The sequence below is a fragment of the Hetaerina americana genome, unplaced genomic scaffold, assembly GCF_022747635.1.
Source record: "Hetaerina americana unplaced genomic scaffold, ioHetAmer1.1.p SCAF_6, whole genome shotgun sequence".
In the NCBI taxonomy this organism is placed as follows: domain Eukaryota; kingdom Metazoa; phylum Arthropoda; class Insecta; order Odonata; family Calopterygidae; genus Hetaerina; species Hetaerina americana.
In genome coordinates this window covers 7,568,495-7,591,127 of record NW_027287205.1, presented here as the reverse complement: position 1 = coordinate 7,591,127, position 22,633 = coordinate 7,568,495, and the positions used below count along the sequence as shown (strand labels likewise).

The 22,633-nt window shown below is 37.5% G+C and overlaps 2 protein-coding genes across 2 annotated transcripts; one reads left to right on the top strand and one right to left on the bottom strand.

The window, feature by feature from the left end:
• The first annotated feature begins 7,521 nt into the window (after nt 1-7,521).
• LOC139695099 (mitochondrial import receptor subunit TOM20 homolog) lies at nt 7,522-9,098 on the top strand. The gene is made up of 4 exons (XM_071593727.1): nt 7,522-7,666; nt 7,839-7,984; nt 8,232-8,320; nt 8,569-9,098. Exons 2-4 carry the CDS (start codon nt 7,861-7,863, stop codon nt 8,752-8,754), a joined length of 399 nt encoding a protein of 132 aa, XP_071449828.1. The 5' UTR covers nt 7,522-7,666; nt 7,839-7,860; the 3' UTR covers nt 8,755-9,098.
• Nucleotides 9,099-15,006: 5,908 nt separating this feature from the next.
• On the bottom strand, nt 15,007-22,627 carry Fib (rRNA 2'-O-methyltransferase fibrillarin). The gene is made up of 6 exons (XM_071594092.1): nt 22,491-22,627; nt 22,207-22,386; nt 21,747-21,889; nt 21,501-21,671; nt 19,913-20,158; nt 15,007-15,428 (listed from the first exon to the last, which is right to left on the bottom strand). The coding sequence occupies exons 1-6, from the start codon at nt 22,501-22,503 to the stop codon at nt 15,255-15,257; spliced, it is 927 nt and encodes a 308-aa protein (XP_071450193.1). The 5' UTR covers nt 22,504-22,627; the 3' UTR covers nt 15,007-15,254.
• Nucleotides 22,628-22,633: the final 6 nt, after the last annotated feature.

The following is a 22,633-nucleotide window of genomic DNA, read 5'->3' as shown; positions in this document are numbered from 1 at the left end:
CCCCAATCAATTGATCAACTTGAAAACGCCGCGAGAAAAATCTTCTTAACGACCGTCGGAATAAAGCTTAAAATTGCCCCTTCAGCCATATCAACACTAGAGAAAATGTTTTGACACTTTTGAAATATAATCCTTGCCAGCGATGGCACAATTGCTCACCTCTAGAGAAAATATTATCATATGTTAACGAATTATGGAAGTAACACGTTTTCAAGAGGTCATGCTTGCGTATACTATATGTCCAACATCATCACCACTCGCATACACCCTAAAAGATCATCAAATATTCATTGAGCTTTGATCAAAGCTTGGCGAGAAGGTTGCTCTTCCGCAGAAGGGCATGACTCTGGGTGGAGTTGCGAAAACTCTCCGCGCCACTGGGGCCACACGGGTTCGCCCGCATACAACATGCGGCGGAGTGATCGAAATTCCGCCTGGAGTCTGATCTTTTGATGGGGGAGAGGTGCTATTCCGGAAACCGGAGGATTGGAAGGTTGTCTCGTGCAGTATCGGAGGAAAGTTAACGCTGCGGCGAGGGTTGGGAGATGCGAAGGCTAACCTCTTCCCCGTCTCCAACAGTTATCAGATGCTATCGGAGGGTAGCCCAGCGGTATCTGCAGCCCCTACCTCCACCCCTGTGAGAGAATAACCAAAAAGGAACAGTCAGAGTGGGAAGGGGGGATTCTAATGATAGGCAGCAGTTACGCCAGACGTGTAATAGCCCCATTGCGGGTGAGGGCAGACCATGAGGGTGTGAGCCAGCGCCTGACGGCATGGTGCATGCCTAGTAGCGGCGTTCCCCTGGTGACGAAGGCGGTTGGAGCGGCGGCTGCGGGCACAAAGTGTTCCAGGCTGCGGGTCGCGGCTCATGTTGGCGTCAACGATGCCATCGACCGTGGATCGGAAGAGATCCTGAATTCCTTCTGGGAATTGAACTCGGAAGTGAAGCGGGTGGGTGGCGTCGAGGGGGGGGGGTATGTGACGCTCTCGATCTGCTGCCTTGTCCCGAAGATTGATCGTGGACCTCATGTTTGGAGCCAAGTGGAAGGCATCAATCAGAAGTTCTGTGGTTTCAGCAGGGATATTGGGGACTTCTTTGTCGACCTTCAGCTAGGGTCCCAATTGTGCAGGAACCTCCTGGACCATTCTGGTGTTCATCACACATCTGAGGCCTCCAGGTGTATGGCGGCTAGGATATTTGAGCACTGCAGGGCTTTTTAGATTAAAATGTAGGTCATTGTGTAGGTCAAATAGTGAATCTCTTAAGTCTTCTTTGCCAAAGTATTCTGCTTTAAATGAAGTGTGGGTCAGTGCTATAAATAGTTCATTTCAAACAATCAGATAGCATCCTATGAATATTATATAAGGGATTCAATATTAGTAAGAAAACGATCCAAATAGTGGGTCTCTAAAGTGTTTTTGCCAAATAATTAAGTTTTAAATGAAGTGATGGTCAGTGCTAGAGATGCATACAATAGTTCACTAAAAATGAATCGGCTTGCATCAGAAGAACATTTTAAGAAAAATAGTAATCAATAAAATACTGAGAATGTGTGGAACTTACTTGGAATCACATACTTAGCAGTCAACAAGTTCATTCCCATTAAATTTATAAAAGATAGCACGGAACCTTGATGGTTCAATGCGGATGTTAGAAAAGCATTGCAATGTCAAAGGCAATGCCACACCAAGATGAAAAATATAAGGGATGATACCTCTAGCGACAAAAGAATTGAGATCACTTATAATTACAAGATATCCAGGGCGAAAACCAAGAATGAATTTCGGAAATCGTTAAGCGAATTCAAAAGGAAAAGATTAGCAGAAAATTTGAAAGAGAATCTGAAAGCCTTTTGGTCATACCTCAGAGAATTTCAGAGAAATAAATAAACAGTTAATCCACTCAAAAATGATAAAGGTGAAAGAGTAACTAACACTTTGGAAAAGGCCAACTTATTTAAGTCCTTCTTTCAAAGTTTCTTCACCAATGTCTCACCGTATGTCTTGGATGGCTTACCAAATCGTGTCAGCCAATCAATGACCAAATTTGAAATCTCGTAAAAAGGGGATAGAGCATTTACTGAAAAATATTAAGCCTAATAAATCCTCTGGCTCGATTAAATACATGCTCGTATATTTCAGGATCTAGCCTTGGAAATTTCACCATATTTAGAAATCATAATCATAAGAAGTTGCTAATAGATCACTAGGTTCCTAAAGATTGGAAAATAGCTAAAGTAACAGCAATATTGCCAAACTAAGACAAGGAATAACCAAGCAATTACCAACCTATTTTGCTCACATCCATTTCATGCATTGTTATGGAACAGATACTGGCTAGTTTGATCTTGAGACAACATGATAGTCAGGACTTATTATGAAAAACTAGCATGTTTCCAAAAGGGTGGATCCTGCAAGACACAACTTGTGCTTTTTGTTCATGATATCCGTATTTCAAGAGAGCAATATTCCAGTGGTCACAGTTTTTCTAGATTTTAAGAGAGCCTTTGACAAAGTACCTTATAGCAAACTATTTACAAAGCTAGAATCAAATCGCATAGATAAAAACATCCGGGATTAGATTAAAGACTTTTTGAATGGCCAGTTACAAAGCATAGCCATAAATAGAATGAGCTCCAATGCAGTGGCAGCTACTTCAGATGTTCCCCAGGGAAGTGTTATCGGACTTCTTTTATTACAACTTTACGTTAACAACATTGACTCCGTAGTTACTAGCAAGATACAATTTGCTGACGATGCAGTGGTTTACCATGATATCCATGATCCTGAGGACACAGGAGCTTTATCAGATAACCTTAATGCTAAAAATCGCTGGTGCAATACTTGAATTTATTAACAGAGTACTGGTTAAATGTGATGTAAAGGGAAAGAGAAATGTTATCTGTTGCTGGATAGGCCTCATTTAGAACATGCTGCAAGTATATGGGATACTCACGAAGTTGGATTAAATGTCGAATTGGGTCGTGTGCAGTGTAGACGAGCTAGATTGTATAATGTTGTTATGATTAACTTTGCAGCATATCCAAAATATTAGAGCGGTAAGGCTTGGAATCACTCACTAGCCGAAGGTTAAATTACAGATTAAACCTCTTGCATAAATTGGAAGGATGTCTTGTATTTAGCAGTGATGTTGAAAATGCCATATTATCCCCATTGTAGGTAGGAGAGATCATGCCAATAAAATTGGAAAGATTAAGTGTAGAGCAGATTAATGCAAGATTTCATTTATTCCAATAACAATAAGGGATCAGAATAACATTGTCCGACTGCTGTAGGGTCATATTCGGATCAAAATGTTTCTTGTGTGTTTTCACCCCCTGCCACACACTCTAGCTGTGGCTTGCAGGGTACTAAAATATGTAATACGTATATCTATGCAAAATGGATTCTTAGAGACCTTCAAGTAGCCCTAGCACATTCTCACTCAATAATGGAGAGAAAAAAGTTTATTACTGCTAATTAAAGGGTTTCATGGGTATGAAGAGTGGTAATTAGAGATGCAATAGTAATGAGAAGTATTTAATAAGCAAGGAGATGGTCACGAAGAATAAAACCTTTAAATCGTAAAATGCATCTGCAAGATTGGTAAGAGTTGTTATATTTTTAGGTGATTACATGCTATGTTTGTAAAAAGATCAATACATGTCGTCTTCATGAATCTTTCTTATAAACCAATGTTTTACTTGATTCCATGATTGATATCTGCCTATGGACACCATGATGGATATCTATTCATTTCACACCGAGATCAATTGTAAAATAGTTATCCTTGCAAGTGAAAGAGGATATATTACTTAGAGCAATATGAAGAAAGCATTCCTGTTAAAGAATCACCAGCACAAACCTATGATGGCCAATTCTTTTTATTTACTTATATTTTAATAATAAAACTACTAAGCAATGCCATTCATTTCTAAAGATTAATTCTTCGAGAATGATGAAAGAAAGATATAGAATCCAAATATGGGCCCTAAAGTAAGCCTACAATGCATTAAGTTAGTACATCACACTTCCTAAAAATTATTATATTTTGCATAGTCATTTGTCAATTAAATAGTTAGTCCACCCCCCAAAAAAGCCTATGATTTACAGTGTCACATCAATAAAAGAAAAATACATTCTAATGAAAGTGAAAGGATTTTTTATCTTCGCAAAAGAGTACAAAATCGATCAATCTAATTGTTTTCAATCACATGACTGAAGAGCCAATTAAATAATGTCTGGTCAGAGTGAATCTCGTGTGGTATTAATGGGTCCATAATTACCCATTTTGAATTTTGATCCTTAGGTATGCTCATTAAACTATTTAAAAAAAGGGATATCTAAAACTACAAAAGAAAGTATAGGAACCGTGAATAGGAGAAGGACAACAAACCTATTGGTTATAGATGACATGATTAGAAGGATAGATGAGACAAGGAAATGGAAGAACATAAACACCAAGTCAGAAGGAAGTATGAAGAGTTTAATAATAAACTGAGGTGAGAAGCAAGTAGGGCAAAAGAAGCATGGCGGAAGACACATTGCAAGGATGTGGAAAGTTTAGCAAGAAAGATCCAGAAAAGATCCAAGAGAAATGGAAGGAATATATTGAAAAACTGTATGGTAAAGGCATCTGGCCAGCAAGGTTAAACATAAAAAGAGGACAGGACATAGATGATCATAGCTTAGGTCCAAGCCTACTCGACGGTGAGATAAAAAGTACATTTAAGTAATTAAAATGAAGTAAGGCTGTGGGGATAGACAATATTAAAGTGACTATATATGTATATCGGAAGGGTTTGGTTGCCCAGTGGGTAGAGTATTGGGCTGCTTACTGAAGGGTCTAGGTTCAAGGATTTCAAATTATGCCTCTGGGCACCATCAGCTCTTTGCTTTTGCAGCCACCAGAACTTCCTAGGAAATTGCAGAAGGCACAGGGAAAGGAACTGGCCCTCTTACCCTGATGCTTGAAATTCCCTCACAATGAATATTAAATGAACTCCAAACTCACCAATCAAACCAACCTGTAGGGTGATTAGTGGTCGATGATCATTATAAGTTGATTTATCTAGCTTGAACAGCCTTGAAATTCCTTTGTTTTGGTGCACATGACAGCAGATGATTCCATTTTAGTAACTGCCACAGCATTTCCCATAGTTCTTTGAATTTCCTCCTCTCTTCATTAATGATTCTTTTTTTCTAATTCTTTTCAAAATCATTTTTCCAGCTAGCTGAAGTGGCTGTACATCGAAATGTGTTGGTACCAACAATACACAACTAATGAAAACAGCTGAAAAAATTCTAATCATACACTAGTAATGAATAGTTATTTTTTAAATTTTTTGCTTTCAAAAATGAGTTACAGTGCAGACAGATAATGAGTTACTTGGTGGTGTTCAGGAGAAAATTCTATTTATAGACTAAAGAGAAAAATAGAAATCCTTGAGGCCCAAATTCCCTCTTCCTTCAAAGACAAAGGGTTTATAAGGCTCGCCATGGCATCCTACACCGATATTCCTTATGCAATAATTGGGTGATTCTTCCAGGTATACAAGATCAGATGGTATTGGAAAGAAAAAGCTTGGGTCACAAATTTTCAAGTGACCCCTAGGGTTCACTTTTACTTCTGGGGCACCATCACATTTGCCCAGTAGGTGGTCACCTGTGAAACTGGATAATGACTAAGTTATGGTGAGGATAAAGATTCTCCTCTAAATTGCAGCAATAAATGATATTTTCTGCAGTTAATTCTGCAATGTTCATACAAAAATATCCGGACATTTTTCTTTTACTTCAATTACATTAGGTAGTGGTGTTAATAAGCAAGATGTGTAAAATTAACTTATACTAATGAAATGTTCATTCATGATTTTGAGCATTTTTATTTACCCCACCAATCATTCTCAAAATATATAAATGAAATAACTAGACCATATGAACACCCTATGAATGAAAGATTTTTAAGGTAAAAGGCTGAATATTAACAGATCATAGTTCTGATTCTCCTACTTAAAATTAAATTCCCATTGATTAAAAAAATATTATTTCAACCAGACTGACTCCTCCAGCTTATATGGCTTAGGGGAATGTGCTTTTTTAAACACATTAAAGAGCTTGATTACAAGGATAATTTACAGGGATGCAAGGAAATGACTAATAGTTTAATTCAATAGATTAACGAAATTAAAAACAAGTAAAACATCAAAACAATGAGAAAAATGTACAAGGAGGCCTTAGTCTTACTTGTGGATAAATCCACACTTTGACAAATCAATGAAAATACTTATGTGATTAATTTTGGTCATAGCAATGATTATTTCCAGACAACCTTGTGAAGAGGGGTAGCTGGGTTTAAAACGTGTAAGGGTATATTGGGTAGCAAGTCTGAAACCTTTAATTTGCAAATCATTACCATGAATACTAATAACAATCATTAGGTTCGCCAAACTATTGGTTTTCAAGTGGGGGCTGTAACCGATCTACTTGGAATGATTTGAAAATGAAATTGCCCATCTCAGCAAATTTTCTTGAGGCAGAATTCAAATGGCATGAAGAATTATCTGAGGCCAATAAAAGCTAGTTTTTTTGGTGTAATTTCTAAGTGATTCATATTTCCAATCAAACTTTAAAAAATGAGATTATCACTCAACGCGGAAACCATCTCATTGAGCCTACCACTAATAAACTATCCTGAATAGAACTAGTCTACAGGCAAGTACCTTGCCTTGTAAAATAGGTCAATAATGTAGTCTCTCAGACTCCGATCGCGTGGCCTAATTACAGATTATTTTTAACTTTTTCAGCATAGTAATGATATTCCCTCAATTTACTTCCACTGTTTATTTTCTTCATTTAAAAAATAGGAGTATGATTATAATTTGCAGTTTGATCTACAATATTTTTTCCCGCATTCGTTCTACTTGATTTTGGGACATACCCAGGAGTACGAGGTTAAGAGGAACTTAAAGAGATGACAAAGTACAAGGGCTAAATAAGAAGGTAATACTTGTCAGGATGACAGTTGGACATATTTGAACTGAAAGAGATTAAGGGACCTCGCAAAAAGGCGCGTAGAACTTAAGATTTTTGAAGAGAGGACAGATATGCAACGCAAATAATCGGAGCTTTCGGGTGCTCATGCAGATAAAATATTTTCTCATGATTCCTTTACCTCATTTCACCTGTTTACTTATTTCCCAAGGACTTGGAAGTACAAACGTTTTTTAATATCAAACCTCGAAAGTTCCTTAAAGGAGGATTCTTCGACCTAATTCCCTAATAAAGACTTAAGGAGATGCATGATACACATGGCACAAATGTGTAATAAAATATCGGTATCCATCTGAATAAATCCCAGATTAGCTGTGAGTTTGGAAAGTCTTAAGAAGGTTCGAATATTAGTCTGCGAGTTATTAGATTCACACCCTACCTCGAATGAACAAATGTAAGGATTATACCACCCGCTAAATGGGGTGCCATTGCAGGTGAATCTTATAAAAAATTGCCACTCGCATTGCGAAAAAGACGAAAATAACGACAACGATCACGTTCACGATAAATACAGTCTCTTAAAGGTCTGAATTTAATTAATTTTCCTAACTGTTTACATCAGTCGCAAGTAATTGAAACGCAGGCATATATGAAACTTTTGGTGAGCTAAAAGGTAAGTGTTATTTTTAACATGGGCTTTGCGGGTTGGCACATTATTCAAATGGCCGTACACAATTTTCTTTGGAAATCAAACTATTTCGCGTTAATTGCTGGCGGTTTTTATCTGTGGTACTCAATAGCTACCAATTTCGTGACTATATAATACTTTTATTTTATAAACCCAGGAAATGAAATAATATCACGATAATGACTATATTTAACATGAGAGCGATAGGAGTTGCGGCAGCGTTCTGCGGAACTCTTGCCTTGGGTTACATCATTTACGATAGACAAAGAAAACCTATTAATGGAAAAAGAAGCTTAAAGCCAAGTAAGTGGTAAAAATATTAGATAGCGCGAAGTCCAATTGGAAAACTATGATCATCGAACTGATGAACTATAATCATTGAATAAGTTGGATTTTCGGAGAACTACGGAATTGTATAAAATCATTGAAACACAATTCATTTGCTAATATATGTGGCCGAACCCCCCCATTTCATTTCCAGTAATATATTAAATGGAAGATTAATGAAAATTTGTCGGCATTATGTTTTAATATGTGGATTTTTTTGCAGAATCTTTGACAGCAGATTCAAAATCTGGTTCTTTAAGCATACCAGATTTTAAAGATAAATATTCTCTGCAGAAATTTTTTATTGATGAGGTAAGTACCTCGATCTATGATAAAACCGAAACTTATGTGTTTCCAAAACTAAGATTCGGGCAATAGTGCTCATTGTGATTTTTGTGTCAACATTGCATGGCTGTGAAATAAGTTGGCTAGGAATATCAGTGGTCAATTTTGGTATAAATAAAGTTGGTCATTAGTATTGCTATCAGAACACTAGGGTGCTAAAAAGAGTGGTACTAGATGTCCCTCGTCACTAATGGTATATCAACTATCGATTCCAGGTACAGCGGGGCGAGGAATTACTCAATGAAGGGAAAGATCAAGAGGCCGTGGACCACTTCGTCAAAGCTACTGTGGTCTGTAAACAACGTGATAAATTTCTTCCAGTAATAAAGGAAAAAATCTCTAACCAAGTATACGATATGCTACTTAAAGGACTAGCCGATGTCAATGTTACTGTTGGATAGAAGAAAATAAGGCTGAATTTATATATGACCAAATCCATTTAGTTTCTCATTAAATGCATTATCATTGACAGTTTTTTCAATCATCTTGGATTGCACTGCAGGTAAATGGGATGGATTGGAAATATTGCGATTTGAGTATTTAGTTTAATATAATTTTGATATGTCTTTTTGGCAAGACTAATGGCGAATTTACATTTTGGAGGCTTTAATTCTGCTTGTTAAGGAAGGGAATTGCGAATGGCACCATTGAAATTCTTGGCGCTGGTTAGAGAAAATTTTTTGTCATTAAAGAGGTACTTTGTAAATATGTTTGTTTATTAAAAATATTAAATTTTTTACAAAAACTTCCTTTTTGATTTTTCTATATAAGCCAAATAGTTGGATGAACCAATTTTAGATCAAACTATCCAGCAACATATATCACAAAAAAACATTTTGGAGCATAATGGTTTGCGATATTCTAGAACACAGTTGTGAAAAGCTGCTAGTGTGCTGGGTGTTTTATGATATATTTTGTAATTGGTAGCCCCTAATCAAAAAGTAAGATATGGTGAATGAAAAAAATGAATAAAGGAATGATTTTGTTTCTCTGAAAGCTTAAGCTTTGGGCATATCTTTTTTAAGAAAGGGAAATGCTTCTGGCAGAGGATAAATAGAACAATATGAGGTAGCAGGCAGGTAACAAGCATTAACAATGTGCCTGTCCAATTAATTAAGGCTTTGATTGAGATTGAAAAAGACCTAATGTAATATTTAGGACAGTCCCAAACTAAATGACTTCATTATGACTAAGCCCCTCAATTATTGCCTACTAAGTGCTGAAGTGGACATTGTTATCTCATTTTGACTGCCAATTTCTTGTTCAACGTGTATTCTTCTGCCAAGAGGTCAAAATGATGGAACAAGACAAAGTGTGCTGTAATTACCAAGATGAATCACAGTCTTAAATCAACAATTATCAGACAGCAAGCACAGCAGTTGAGTCATCCAAGTTCATTACATATAGTTAATTGTTTTTATTGGTTCATGCTGTCAAGAGTTATAAATTTTGCATTTCTCACATATACTGCGCACTTGCCATTGCTTCTGCTCCTCTAAAACCTTTGGTGGCCCATGAATATGTGTACCTCTGGAACCTTACGTCCAAAGACAATTAGTGTTATAAGTAAATGAGATCACATTGTTTCACCCTTCCTGTTCACTGTTCTGTGGAGATTGGTCAGCAGCAGATTATGGAAATCTTCAGAAGATGACTATCTGCCATTTGAGTGACCACTTGAAATTTATAGAGTGGTGGAGGTGAGTAACTGTTTAATGCAAGAGGTAAATATAGGAAGCTTGGAGTGCTTCAAAAGACATTTGACAGGATCCAACCAGAGGAAATCATCCAAATGATGGGAAAATTATAAATAATTCATTTATGGAATGAAAATTAGGGGAAAACTAGAAATAGGTAAAAGACAATTATCTAAATGACAGATAAAGAGGGGGAGCAATTGAAAAAAAAGCTTTGAAGATGACTAAGTACAGGCACAAACTATGAGGGTAATTTGAAAAGTTCTCAGAATGGATTAAAAATAAATGACATACCTCAGTGAAACAATTTCATTTTTTGACGTAATCTCCCAGTAGACTAATGCACTTGGTCAAGCAATGTTCCAATGTCTTGATCCCATCTCAAAAATTAGATACCTTCAGGTCTGCACAATACACATCTACTTTGGCTGTGTCCTTTGTTTGAAGCGAATCTCCATCCACTGACAATAATTTAGAGCTCAGGGAAGAGATGGAAATCGGATGAAACCAGATCAGGAGAATAAAGTGTGCGTGGCAACAATTCGTATCTTGGTAATGCATTGTCTTGATGAAAGATGACTTTCATCCTCCCCAAACCTCTTTTTTTGTATCTTTTGCTGTAGTTGGTCCAGGAGTTGGGTGTAATATTTTTCATTACTTGCTCGACCTGTGAGAAGATAAATCTATCTGCAGAATCCCGTTCCCATCCCAGACAACTGAAGCCATCACCTTTCCGGCAAACTGTTTTGCCTTTGCTTTCTTTGGTGGTGGTGAATCAACCTGTTTCCACTGCTGTTTTGTCCCTGGGATACAGTAGTGGACCCAAGTTTCATCTGCAGACACAAACTGGTGAAGAAAATCATCTTAATTGCTCTTAAAATGGGCCAATCATTATTAGGAAATTTCCATTCTGATGTGATCCTGCGCTAAGAGTCTCAGCACCAATCTAGAAAAAGCGAATTTTCTCATCTCATACAATTCCACTGTTAAAATGTGATATGCCCATTTAGATGACATCCATACAGCTTCAGCGATTTCAGTCTGCAATCCTCCCATCATTATTTTTTACTCTAGCAATAATGTTTTGGATAAAGGCACATTTTGGCAAACAACTTCGCAGATCGTCATCAAAGCTGTCCTGACCAAAAAAACTCATTTGCTCACTTGGCAACAGTTGAATATGAAGGAACAGAGCCCCCCAGTGTGTACTGAAAGTTGGAATAAATCTCCTTTGCTGTCATACCTTTCTTTACGAATTAATTAATCACTACTTGAATCTCAATTTTTTTCCATCTTCACAAATCTCTACACAGGAACATCAACAGAGATGCATCCGCAACAAAGATGTCTTCCTAGAGCACTGAAGCATTAAATGTTTACTCATAAAAGATTAGCTATTACCATTGGGGAAACTAGTGCTAGCACTGACATCTGATGGTGATTCCCAGAACCTTTTATATTAATAACTCTAGTAGCTAATGCATTTGAAAATGCTTAAGTAAACAGCGTCTAATATTCCTTTTAATAAATGCAATACAATAACCACAGAAAATGAGGAGAGGGTCCACTGCTGTATAATCGGTGAAGTGGAATTTGTTAAAAGGATAGATTTAATCCACTTGACATTTAAAAAACCTACCTACCTAATGTCACACACAAGACAACCTAAGCTGCAGTATGCTGGGATGGAATGGTTTCACTAATGATACCAAGGCATTTTTCCCAAGGATAATTTAAATTAACAGAGGGTGTCCTCACTAAAATATGGAAAAAACTGCCTCCAGTATCACTTCACAACCTTAAGGCGAAAAGTTAAAGCAACAAAAGATTCGCCATTCAACTTAGAATTCCCGTCAGAAAGCCAAAAATTAATCACGCGCTATACAAGGATAAACTCAAGTCATTATTTAAGCTGAATGCATTTTTAAATTCGACTACAAAACATATATGTCCCTGAAACACCGACATCAAATTACTAAAACAATATGCCGATGGATCAATTATTTTCGTGCCCCCTTGTCTGGTCCATATTGTTACCTCTTAAAGGGTTAAAATATTCAGTCTCCATGCACTCAAGGTGCAACTCACTTTTTTACCTTGGGGCCATCAACATTCACTTACATGTTGAAAGTGAACATTTTAAACCAATGTTTCTCCACTGCAGTGGCTTAACCACATGAGGACATCACCTATTAATTTGTTTACGTACATTTAAATTTCACCCATTGAAGCTCTTAGAAGTAATAAAATAGTAAAACTTTTGTTACTATGGTAAATAAGCATGGAAGATGCTTTTGGTAATCTCATATTACATTACAAAAGGTAAGCAGAAAAGATTGTAAAAAGAAGTGGCCTTTGAGTTCATGGAATAAAATAGGTAACACCACTATCTGTAAACAGTAAAAATCTAAGAGTTTTTTTAAACTCCCCATGCCCAATCTAACTCATAATTTAGATGTTTCCTAAAATAGAAACATTTAACATTTTACGGTTGCCACAAAAACAAGATCTTTGATTACAGGACTTTCCCAGTTGCGTGGAAAAACTTCACCTTTTCAGAAATGAATGTCTGTCAAATCATGAAGTTTGCAATGATAATATGAGTGTTCAACAGATCTATCCCCTTCTAATATCTAATATTTCCCCTATTCCTTGTCACTCCTTTGGTGAATTGGTCGGATCAGGTTAGTGTGGTGGCTGGTGTGTTGTGTTCCCAGGCAAGGTTCCAATCTCAGCAGAGGCAAGGCCTTTAAGAGATATCCCAATCTCCTCTTGGGTGTCATGTGGAGAGCACTTCCAGGGGGAGTACCATCTGTGCACTTAACGGGCGAGTTTGTCTCCATTTGCGACTCGGTGATCATTTCCCATGGGTGTGGGAAGGGGGTTCGCCATCCACCCGAATCACCAAAAAAATATATTAACGTACGCCGCAGGAAAGACACCATAAGGGAAGAGGAGTAAGTTTGACAGGCAGCAAGTCAGCAGGAAACCATCAGAAGGGAGGATTAATTGTGGACCCCTTGGTGTCTTATGTCACAGAATTGGCTAATGACATTACCAACTCCATACACCCTTTCCCCATTCATGGAACATCTTAGCAATACTAAATTACCGCAGCTGCTGGTTGCCTGTCTTATAGTTACAAGCTGATCAGAATTTTGCCTGCAATCTCCTAAAGACCTTCAGCAGTTTCGGACAGTAAGTAAAGAGGGAGTCATAACACCAATTTAAATTTTTCATTATTGGGATTTCGTACTTTTAAATTTCATGACAATGTTAAACAACCGTACTGTGCATGCAATTAACTATCAGGGATTCAAGTGTTCAGACAAGACTTTGGTAACTCCCAAATAACATTAATAGAATTAGAAAGGGGTAATCAAAAACTAGTTTAAGGTCTCGCCATTGAAATGATTTCCAAGTAGATAAGTTTCCTTTTCCTCTGAATCAATAGTAAAATGACAGAATACTGTAATTCAGGCAATCACAATTTTAGTAAATTTTAAATATAAAATTATTTTTATTTTACACAAATTATTACTCTTAAATTATAGGAGTTGGAAACAAACCAAACACAATAGGAGGCAAAAAAAAATTCCCTAAGTCATTTGTTGAAAACCCCTGGGTTGTGTAAAGGTTTCATGTAACCAAATAAAAATCCCCCGCTTTCCCCAGTTTCCCACATTTGTAGCAACCCTGCATTACACTGAGTACCAACGTGAAGGGAAGAGAATTGAAACAATAGCTCAATCCAACACCACTTCCATCCTCAAATAAATGCCCTTCTCTATACCCTAATCTACAAACCCTTGATTAATACATCAAATGAAATATCAATAGAAGTATGTAATAGTGATAGACTATTGGTAAGCATTGATGGATACTTGATAAGGTTAAACAAATTGTTACCTTTCATTAAATTGCCCACCCTAATGACTATATACCACAAAGAGGAGGTGGAAAATGAACCAGCTAGATTTCTGCAGGACATCAACAAGGCTAGTATCAATTTTATGAAATAACCAATGGAAATGGTAAAGATGCCAAAGACAGCAAACAAAGGTGAGAAGAATATGACTGAAAATTTGAATCACTGTATAATTTCAACCATTTTCAACAACTTCTTCGTAAGGGCATAAGAAAAACACCTACTACACTCAAAATATCCATCTTGCCATGAATTTGCTAGAAAATATTCACACCTCACAATACTATCCAAAAGAGCTACATAAAAACTGTGACCACAGAGAGCTAAATCAAGAGCTGGTCAGTCTACAGAGAAAAATCACTCTCATTTCCATCACCCACCCTCCTGAGAGGACGTGTATTCCTTCACACATACCCATCCCTGTGACCAGTCAACATTCTTAGGCAATCCTTCATCAATGGGTGACACAACCAGGCATGGTTTTATTTCAATTTCTCAAACGTTAGACAATAAGAAAATAATTTATATCTTAAGCAGCGTACAGAAAAACTCATGTCATCCTTACAAGAAAGGAAGAATTTAAATATATCGTGGGCATTTTCTATGGGATGAGAGTGATTCCGTTTCATCAGAAAAGGAGAAACATACAAACAAGGACATTGATGGATTGGATCTCATTCTGGAATGGAATAGCACTTGGCTGCAATTTATGACTTCTTGTCCCTATCAAACATCTAGACTGATTATTCAACAGTAAGGAAGATAAACCGCAGATGAAGTCACCCAAGAGGGATGGACCGCATACGCATATAGTTGAAACTTTACCACAACAAAATATTCTGGTTGCAATCATAAAAAATTCTGGAACTCCTTAAGAATAACACCAGAATTTTTTCACGAAAAGTTTGATGCACACTAATATATATTGCATAGCCATTTAAGATTGCAGTTTGGCAACAATGGCATTTACTTGTAGTTAGCGCAGTCATACCCAGCAACAAATTGGCTTTAACATAACATGAATCACATCTGGACCTGAGATGTTTATTTTTAAACAACTGGTGCTTGATTACACTAAAAAAAGCAGAAGTATTTAAAATGTCACTCACAGTTGATCTCATATTCACCTTCAGACTATACAAGACTGAGGAAATAAAACAAAAATATCACTTATTCAATAATTTGGGCACTTTCATTAACATTGCAATAACAAGTGACCATCAACACTCGTAAAAATCTGTCAGAAATATAAAAGTTACTGAAGAACTTCCATTTCCTAACCAGCCTTTGACTTGGCAGGAGGCCTGAATACACCCACAACAACGGCATGGTCCCTCTCATATGGCTCCAGAGTCAGTTGCTCTTTCGGCTTCAGCTTATCAGCCTGCAACTTTTTCAATTCTCCAGCAAACACAGCTTCGGGTTGAGCAGTGGAGTCAATACAATTTGCCTAATGAAGGAAGAGAAAAATGATCAAAATTTGCTCTCAGAAAATTTCGGGAAGAGCACTGAGAGCAATTTGTGTGAATGGATATTTGGGTTCAAAAAGGTAGAATTAGAGCTATCAATTTTCACGACACATTCTATGCCTGTACTAATTTGAAGAAAAAATCTTGGGCTTCCTACTAAATTGGTTACTTACCGAGTTGGCTATCTAGGTCTACAGGATAAGCAGGTAAATTGTTAGAGCAATTTAGTGCATAATTACTAATGGGCATATGAAGGATTTAATCCTTAATAAAGGAATCAAGATTCAGAAAAAAACAATTCTAAATTACCTCATCACAGACCAACCATTACAATTATTAGCTTTAGAGAAGAACAGTTACTCTAAGTAAATAGTTATTACAAACCAGCATATCATACAACTGGAAAATAATTCACCTGATACATTTCCAAATTAAAATTATATATATTTCACGGAAAGTACATGTACTAGGTTAGTGATGGATATCATACAATAATTCCCTCAGTAATACAACTTTAAGCATGGCACCAATTCCTAAACAAGGCACCTACGGCTGATATTCAATTAAGGGAAACCATAAATTTATATTTGTAAAATAAAAAGTCAAAAATTTTATTTTGTCCCATATTATTAGCTTCATGTGTAGTGTACATGTGGTCCAAGTTTCATTGGTAACTTCCGCATTGCATCAGCAGCCAGCCACTTAAAAATATTCAGTTTGTCTACGCTTGCTTCCAATGATGAAAAACACTTTTCACTAAAGTTTCTTCACATTGGGGAACAGGATAAATGGCACAGGGGTAGGCTCACCTTTTCAAATTAATTGCTTTCCCTATTTCACATTTCAAACCATCTTTCAGCAGCGTCTTGTGGAAAGCTCATTCCTCAGTTATTCTCTGTGGCATTACAAAGGCCACGCCAGATATTTTTTCACGCATAAGCAACATTTCAAAGCAATGTATTGCTTGTCTTGTATCTATTGCTGTCATAGGCAAACTGAGCACATTTCAACAGCAATGGCTGCTACCGATGCATTAGTCTAATCAATTAAATCCGTATCTCACATACAACACACACTAAGGTAACAATATGGCAACATTTAACTGTTGCACAATAAATTAAGCAAATCAACCCACTATCACTTATTATCAAACATCCCCCCAGTATAACTGCATACATATGGGCAATTTATACGGGATGGAATCAGTCACCGATGCATATAGATTATTACAACTCAGATATTCATAAAATAGCACAACGAACCCTTCCACCCAAATTCTATCTATGGGGCATTACATGGATAAGGCAAATTCAAGATTATTCAAGATTTTGACGTGTAACCCCATGAAATCCTATGTACCATTGCCTGATATTGACTACTGAAGACTCCATACGATGAATTGAGCCCAGAGTGAAAAGGGATTCCATTAAAATTTGAAATGAACCTATTCAAATAAAATACATTGAATATTTTACCCCAAACTATATCAGCATTAAATCTTAATTATCTTTGATTACAAACGAAGGTATTAAGGTTTTAATTGAATTTTCTCATTCGTTTCATTATGAAGATAACTAATTATTGAATTTCACACTTGAATCAGGGAGCCTTTTCACTTCTGAAAAATGACACTAGTTTCCTTGGTCAATTTCAGTTGTATTGATGCAATGCATGGTTCCTGTAGTTTTCCAGCATACCAAAATTTTATCATCCACCATCAAGCATCCACCATTGAGCAGCTACTAGGTTGGTGGTAGCTGCTCAAATAATTACGAATATTACAGCTAATGTTTTGTGGTTTGGCAACAATATTTGGTCGACACTATTGGAATTTCATTTGATTTTGGTAGACCTTCCACAAATGAAAATTAACTGAGTTAATCAGCCATTGGCCAATGACATTTGCTGCAAGAGCATTTATTTGCATTTTTAATTTGTTGTACAAGCAGTAAGGATTTTCACTTGATGTTGGTTAATACAAAAAAGCACTTTTTCCTTCTTTAGAAATTCCAAGAGAATTGATTTTGGTATTTCGTAACTTTAGGGAAGAAATGATTATGAAGCCAGCCCAAAATGCTATCTCGGATAAACATTGGCCAAATTATTTTTTGGTAGATTCAGATTGGTGAGAGTTGACTGTTTACCAAGTGGCTACTTAAATAAGGTGACCGGAATAACCGCTGATATTTATTCCTACCACGTGCCTTTCCACATTTTTAATGGCCACATGCCTCAACCGGTTCCAATGCTGACATATCATTATCATTGTCGTACTATCAACAAGGCAAGACATGATGATAAATGAGTGTTATTATCACAGAAACCAGTCAAGGTATAACAAAAGATTGGCAAGGTAATACCTAATTACTTAATTCACTTTAATGGCAATAGAGTGGTCATTCTTTTGGAGGATTTGCATTCTTGAATATTTCCAGATTTACATGATGAATATATTAATTACCTTTGCTTTTTCTGAGTGTTTAAAACCTGATTATGTATTTTGTGTGATTCAAACATCATTGCTTCCCAGGTCATCAGTATAGCTGTCAACCATGGCTATCAGTTATCCAGTTCCTACATACAGGGTGCGCTCCGAAAGTAACGTAATTACTTTTTCAAGTAATTTATTGAACAGATTTGCAGAAACACTTAATATTCTTCAAAGTATTCTCCTTGGGCCCCTACACATTTTTCCAGCGACTCTGTCATGACCATAACACGCCCTGGAAGGCGTCCTCGGGGGACCTCTCCCAAGGCCTTTGTCACGGCTGATTACATCTAGTACATTGACAAAATTAAGTTCCTTTCAGGGCTACCTTAATCCGAGGGAACAAAAAGAAGTCTACTAAGGTGATGTCCGGTGACTATAAGAGGGGGGTGGGGTAGCATTGGCGTCTGGGTGTTTGGCCGGGAACTCAAGGACTCATGGCACATTGTGGCATGGCAAACACCTTGGGAATGAGCTTAGCCCACACTTTCTTCATCGCTAAATCTTCAATAAAAATGCGAAACACAACAGTAAATGACAAATTCAGTTCATTGGCAACCAACTTGATACTTCATTGACGGTAAGACTCCAACAATTGTTGAACACAAGTCACATTGTTGTCGGTTTTGCTGGTTGACGGCCACCGTTCGTCGTGAACCTCTTCCCGGCCCTCCTTTTAAGTCTTTTAACCACCTCGAAACTAGTGGGTAGGACAGAGTAGAGTCCCCCTAAACCTCACGAATCATTTTGTTAAGTCTCCTCTCAAGAGAGTGTTTCAGTTTAGCACAAAACTATGTAATCGCGTAACGTTGCTTGATCATCGATTCAATTTTTTCCGTGACATACCTGGCACGCAGAGGTTTACAATAACTGAAGTCCTGCCACTTCCACAGCTTCGAGAGCACTGAGACGGGTTTCGTGGCAAAGCTGAGCGTCCCGTCTCCCCACCTACTTCAAGTGGTTTGATCCCACTCTGACCAATAGCAAACACAAACTTATCTCACCAGTACAAGTAAAACCTTCTCACTGGGAATTCCAATATACCTGTACTCAAAAGAGGCACAAGTTTTTGAAGGGGGTGGCTGTTTCGAGGTTGCTGATGGCAATTCAACATGGACATCTAAATCAGTGGCAGGAAATTGAAAGGTACGTATGTTGATTAGGATGGGATAGAAAGTAGACAGTTGGGAAAGAGCAGGAAGAGGTTGGCTTCTAGACAACACAAAAACCAAAAATGGTAGGGAATTAAGCCCTTCAATCAAAAGAAAAAAACAAACAGAAATAAAGAAGAGAGAGAAAATATCATGTACAAACTAATGAAATACAATGTGAAATGTGGATAAGTGCATTTCGACCTCCAGCTGGTCGTCTTTGATTCTCTGCAGGATAAATACCACTGCCACACTCTGAATATTCCCCTCCTTTTTTCCCTTTTAACGTGATGTAAAAATCCCTTCATGGCTTGAGGAAATATTATTTAATATGGTAAGTCTAAGAGAAGACCATAAGAAGCTCATCTTATCCTTTCTATTAACTTATTTAAATTAAAGTCCCAGACCCAAATTTTTAATTTATACAAAAAATACGAGCCCTTATGATAGTTAACACATTATGTTCCAAACATAACTTACATGCAAATTGATTTAAATATTTTGCACATTTCCCCAGAAGTAAACAAGCGTATTTAAGAAATAATGAATACAAAAGATTTCTGAAGTGATAGATCGAGGACATCATGAGCACGGAAGAGACAAAAAAATGAAACGGAAGCTGGGAAATTACCAAGGAAATGCATCACAACAATCAAGTCTTCAGATGAAAGCCTTGATATTCCATAACTGCATCTTAGAGCAAACTCATCACAACATCGAATCTATCCTACGGTGTGAAACCAACACATAGCATATTCTATCATGCGAAAATGTTTGCATTTCATTCCTTTGCACATGCCCGTAACAGAATGGAAAAAAAACAAACCTTGATTGAGATGACAAAGTGTCCTCCATTCTTCAGGAAATATTGGGAGTTTAATGACACTATTCGAGCCTGATCAGGCTGAGCAACATCGGCAAAAACAGTGTCCACCATTCCTACAAGCATACGATACTTGTGCGGGTGGCGGGCATCTTCGATAATGGGAATGACATTTGTTCTCTTCTTGGCCATGTTTATCAGATCTCTACCAGAGCGGTGGGAAAACTCAACTGCATACACCAACCCCTCCTGAAATCAAATCAAGCCAGTATAAAGTACATAACAAACACACGAGGTATCCATAATAACAATAAACACAGTAATCGATCCCAAGGTCAGTTTGGTAGGTGATGGTGGAGTTCACTAGTTAGTAAGCCATACACAGCATGTGAAATTCACACATCTGGGTAGGGAGGCCAGTTTCTTGCCCTGTGCTGGTTATAGTTTCCCCAGAAAGATCACAAAGCTTGGGGAGCTGAGTATAGAGGCTCGCGTGGGAATCGAACCCGCACCCTCCAGTTAATAGTCCAACACTCTACCCCTGGATTATCTTGACCCACAAATGAGATATAAAAAAAACCATGAACACAGGAATCAACCTGAAAGTTGGTTTGGTAGGCGATGGTAGAGTCCACCCAGTATTAAGCCCGACGGCATGTGAAATTCACACATTAAGGTAGGGGGGCCAGTTCCTTTCCCTGTGCCAGTTATGGTTTCCCAGGAAGATCTGGTACCCAAAAAATCACACAGCTTAGGTGGAGCTGCAGTTGCCCACAGATACTTGCCCGGGAATCGAACCCGGGACCCTCTGGACAGTAGTCCAACTCTCTACCCACTGGACTACCGCGACCCACACATGAGATATCACTACTATTCATATCAGCAAACCAAGTTTTATGTTTGTTTTTATGTAATCCTTAAGAGCTAATGTGATTAAATTTAACTGTCAGTCAAAATGAAGTCATTTTTAAGTCTACTTTAAAGTAAATATATTTGACTTGATCATTGAATACCAATGTACATTATTTTAAAATTCCATTCTACTGGAAAAATAACAGGAAAGTGGGCTTATTTTAACAATAATATGCTATCCTCTCAAGGCTTTTAAATTAGCCATATAGCTCGTTTTAAAAATTTCTCATTCCACTATATTCCTTCTTTTATGCGGGTATTTGCATGAATGACACCTACCTCATACTGAAATATGTGATAAGGAAATCTAAATACATGATAAATAAAGTGAATACGCGAAAAAGGGTGCTTTGGCATTTTATCTTTGGAAGGAATCATTTCATATATGAAAATCTATAGTTTGAAAGGACCCAGAGAAATTATTTTTTTGCTCCAGAAATGTTTAATGATATTTAATGAATTATACTTCAATAAAGATTATTAATAAAAATTAAGAGTAGACATCTCCAATTACTGCAAAATAAGAGATAAATATATTCTGGAATACTTAGTCAAATTGACTGTCACAATTACCTCGATGTTGCCATGATGCCACATCATTACATTATCCAATAGCAAATCTACATAGTCACTCGACGCAGTTGTTCTTACGAATACAGAGGAATGAAAAGAATATTACCGGGCCAACAATGTCTGAAACATGGGATACCGTGGTTCCTGAGGCGGCTCCGAGGTACAAAACCTTGCTACCGGGAGGCATATGTATTTGATCCACTCCACCCAGTATAGCAGCAGCTAATTTTGATCTGAAGGGGTTCCACACTCTGTATTCAACTTTTTCACTATCATTCTGCAATATAGATAAAAGCCAACATCAAACAAAATTCTTTCATATGAAAGTACACACTAATGCGCAAAAACTTACCTCAACAGTAATGCGTTTCTCTCCATAAACTGACTCCCCCACAACCATGTTCAAAGTCACGAGTGCGTCTTCCTTACCACGAGCAATGAAAACCCCAGGATGCCTATGAGGTTCAATAATAACGGTCTTCCCTCCTCTAAAACCTAATTTAGAAGCGGAATATGAAGAAGAGTTAAGTTTTGAATGGTAAGTCAAACACTAAATATCCACTGACATTAACCGTAAGGCCATGAAAAGACAGGATTCCCTTCGCATGCAAGTATAACTTAAGATACGAGAGAGCAGTTCTGTTGCAGATGCTTATAAGATTCAAGGGTTTAAATTATACACACTATGTCAAATCCAATGTTTACAGGGCATTTGGGAAAAAAAGGAATAGTAAAATATTTTCGCAAACATTCCCTCAAAGTAGATTAATTCAATATGACTTATAATGAAAGGTTAAGACATAAACATTTACCTCCTCTGCCCCCTCCTCTCCCTCTGCCGGCACCCCGGCCACCAGGGCTGCGGAATCCCCCTCCTCCTCCTCCACGCCCTCGGAATCCTCCACCTCCACCACCTCGACCACCAAATCCTCCTCTACCTCCTCTGCCTCCACGATCACCTCCTCTGCCTCCTCGTCCACGCGGTGAAAACTCTGAAAAAGTTAATTTAATGCATTAAAAACACCTACAACACATGGAGTAAATCGTGTCTAAAACGTGTATCGTAAAGAGTGGGCACATTTAAACCGGTACATACCTGGCCAGCCCATTTCACTCCGGGTGATCAAACAACGGGTTGATATAAAACTGAAATTTCAGAGAATCTCTCCTTGCGTTCAATAAAACTACAAACAAGTTCGACCATGTGCCTCAGTGCCTCGCCGCTTCCCTTGCATTTCG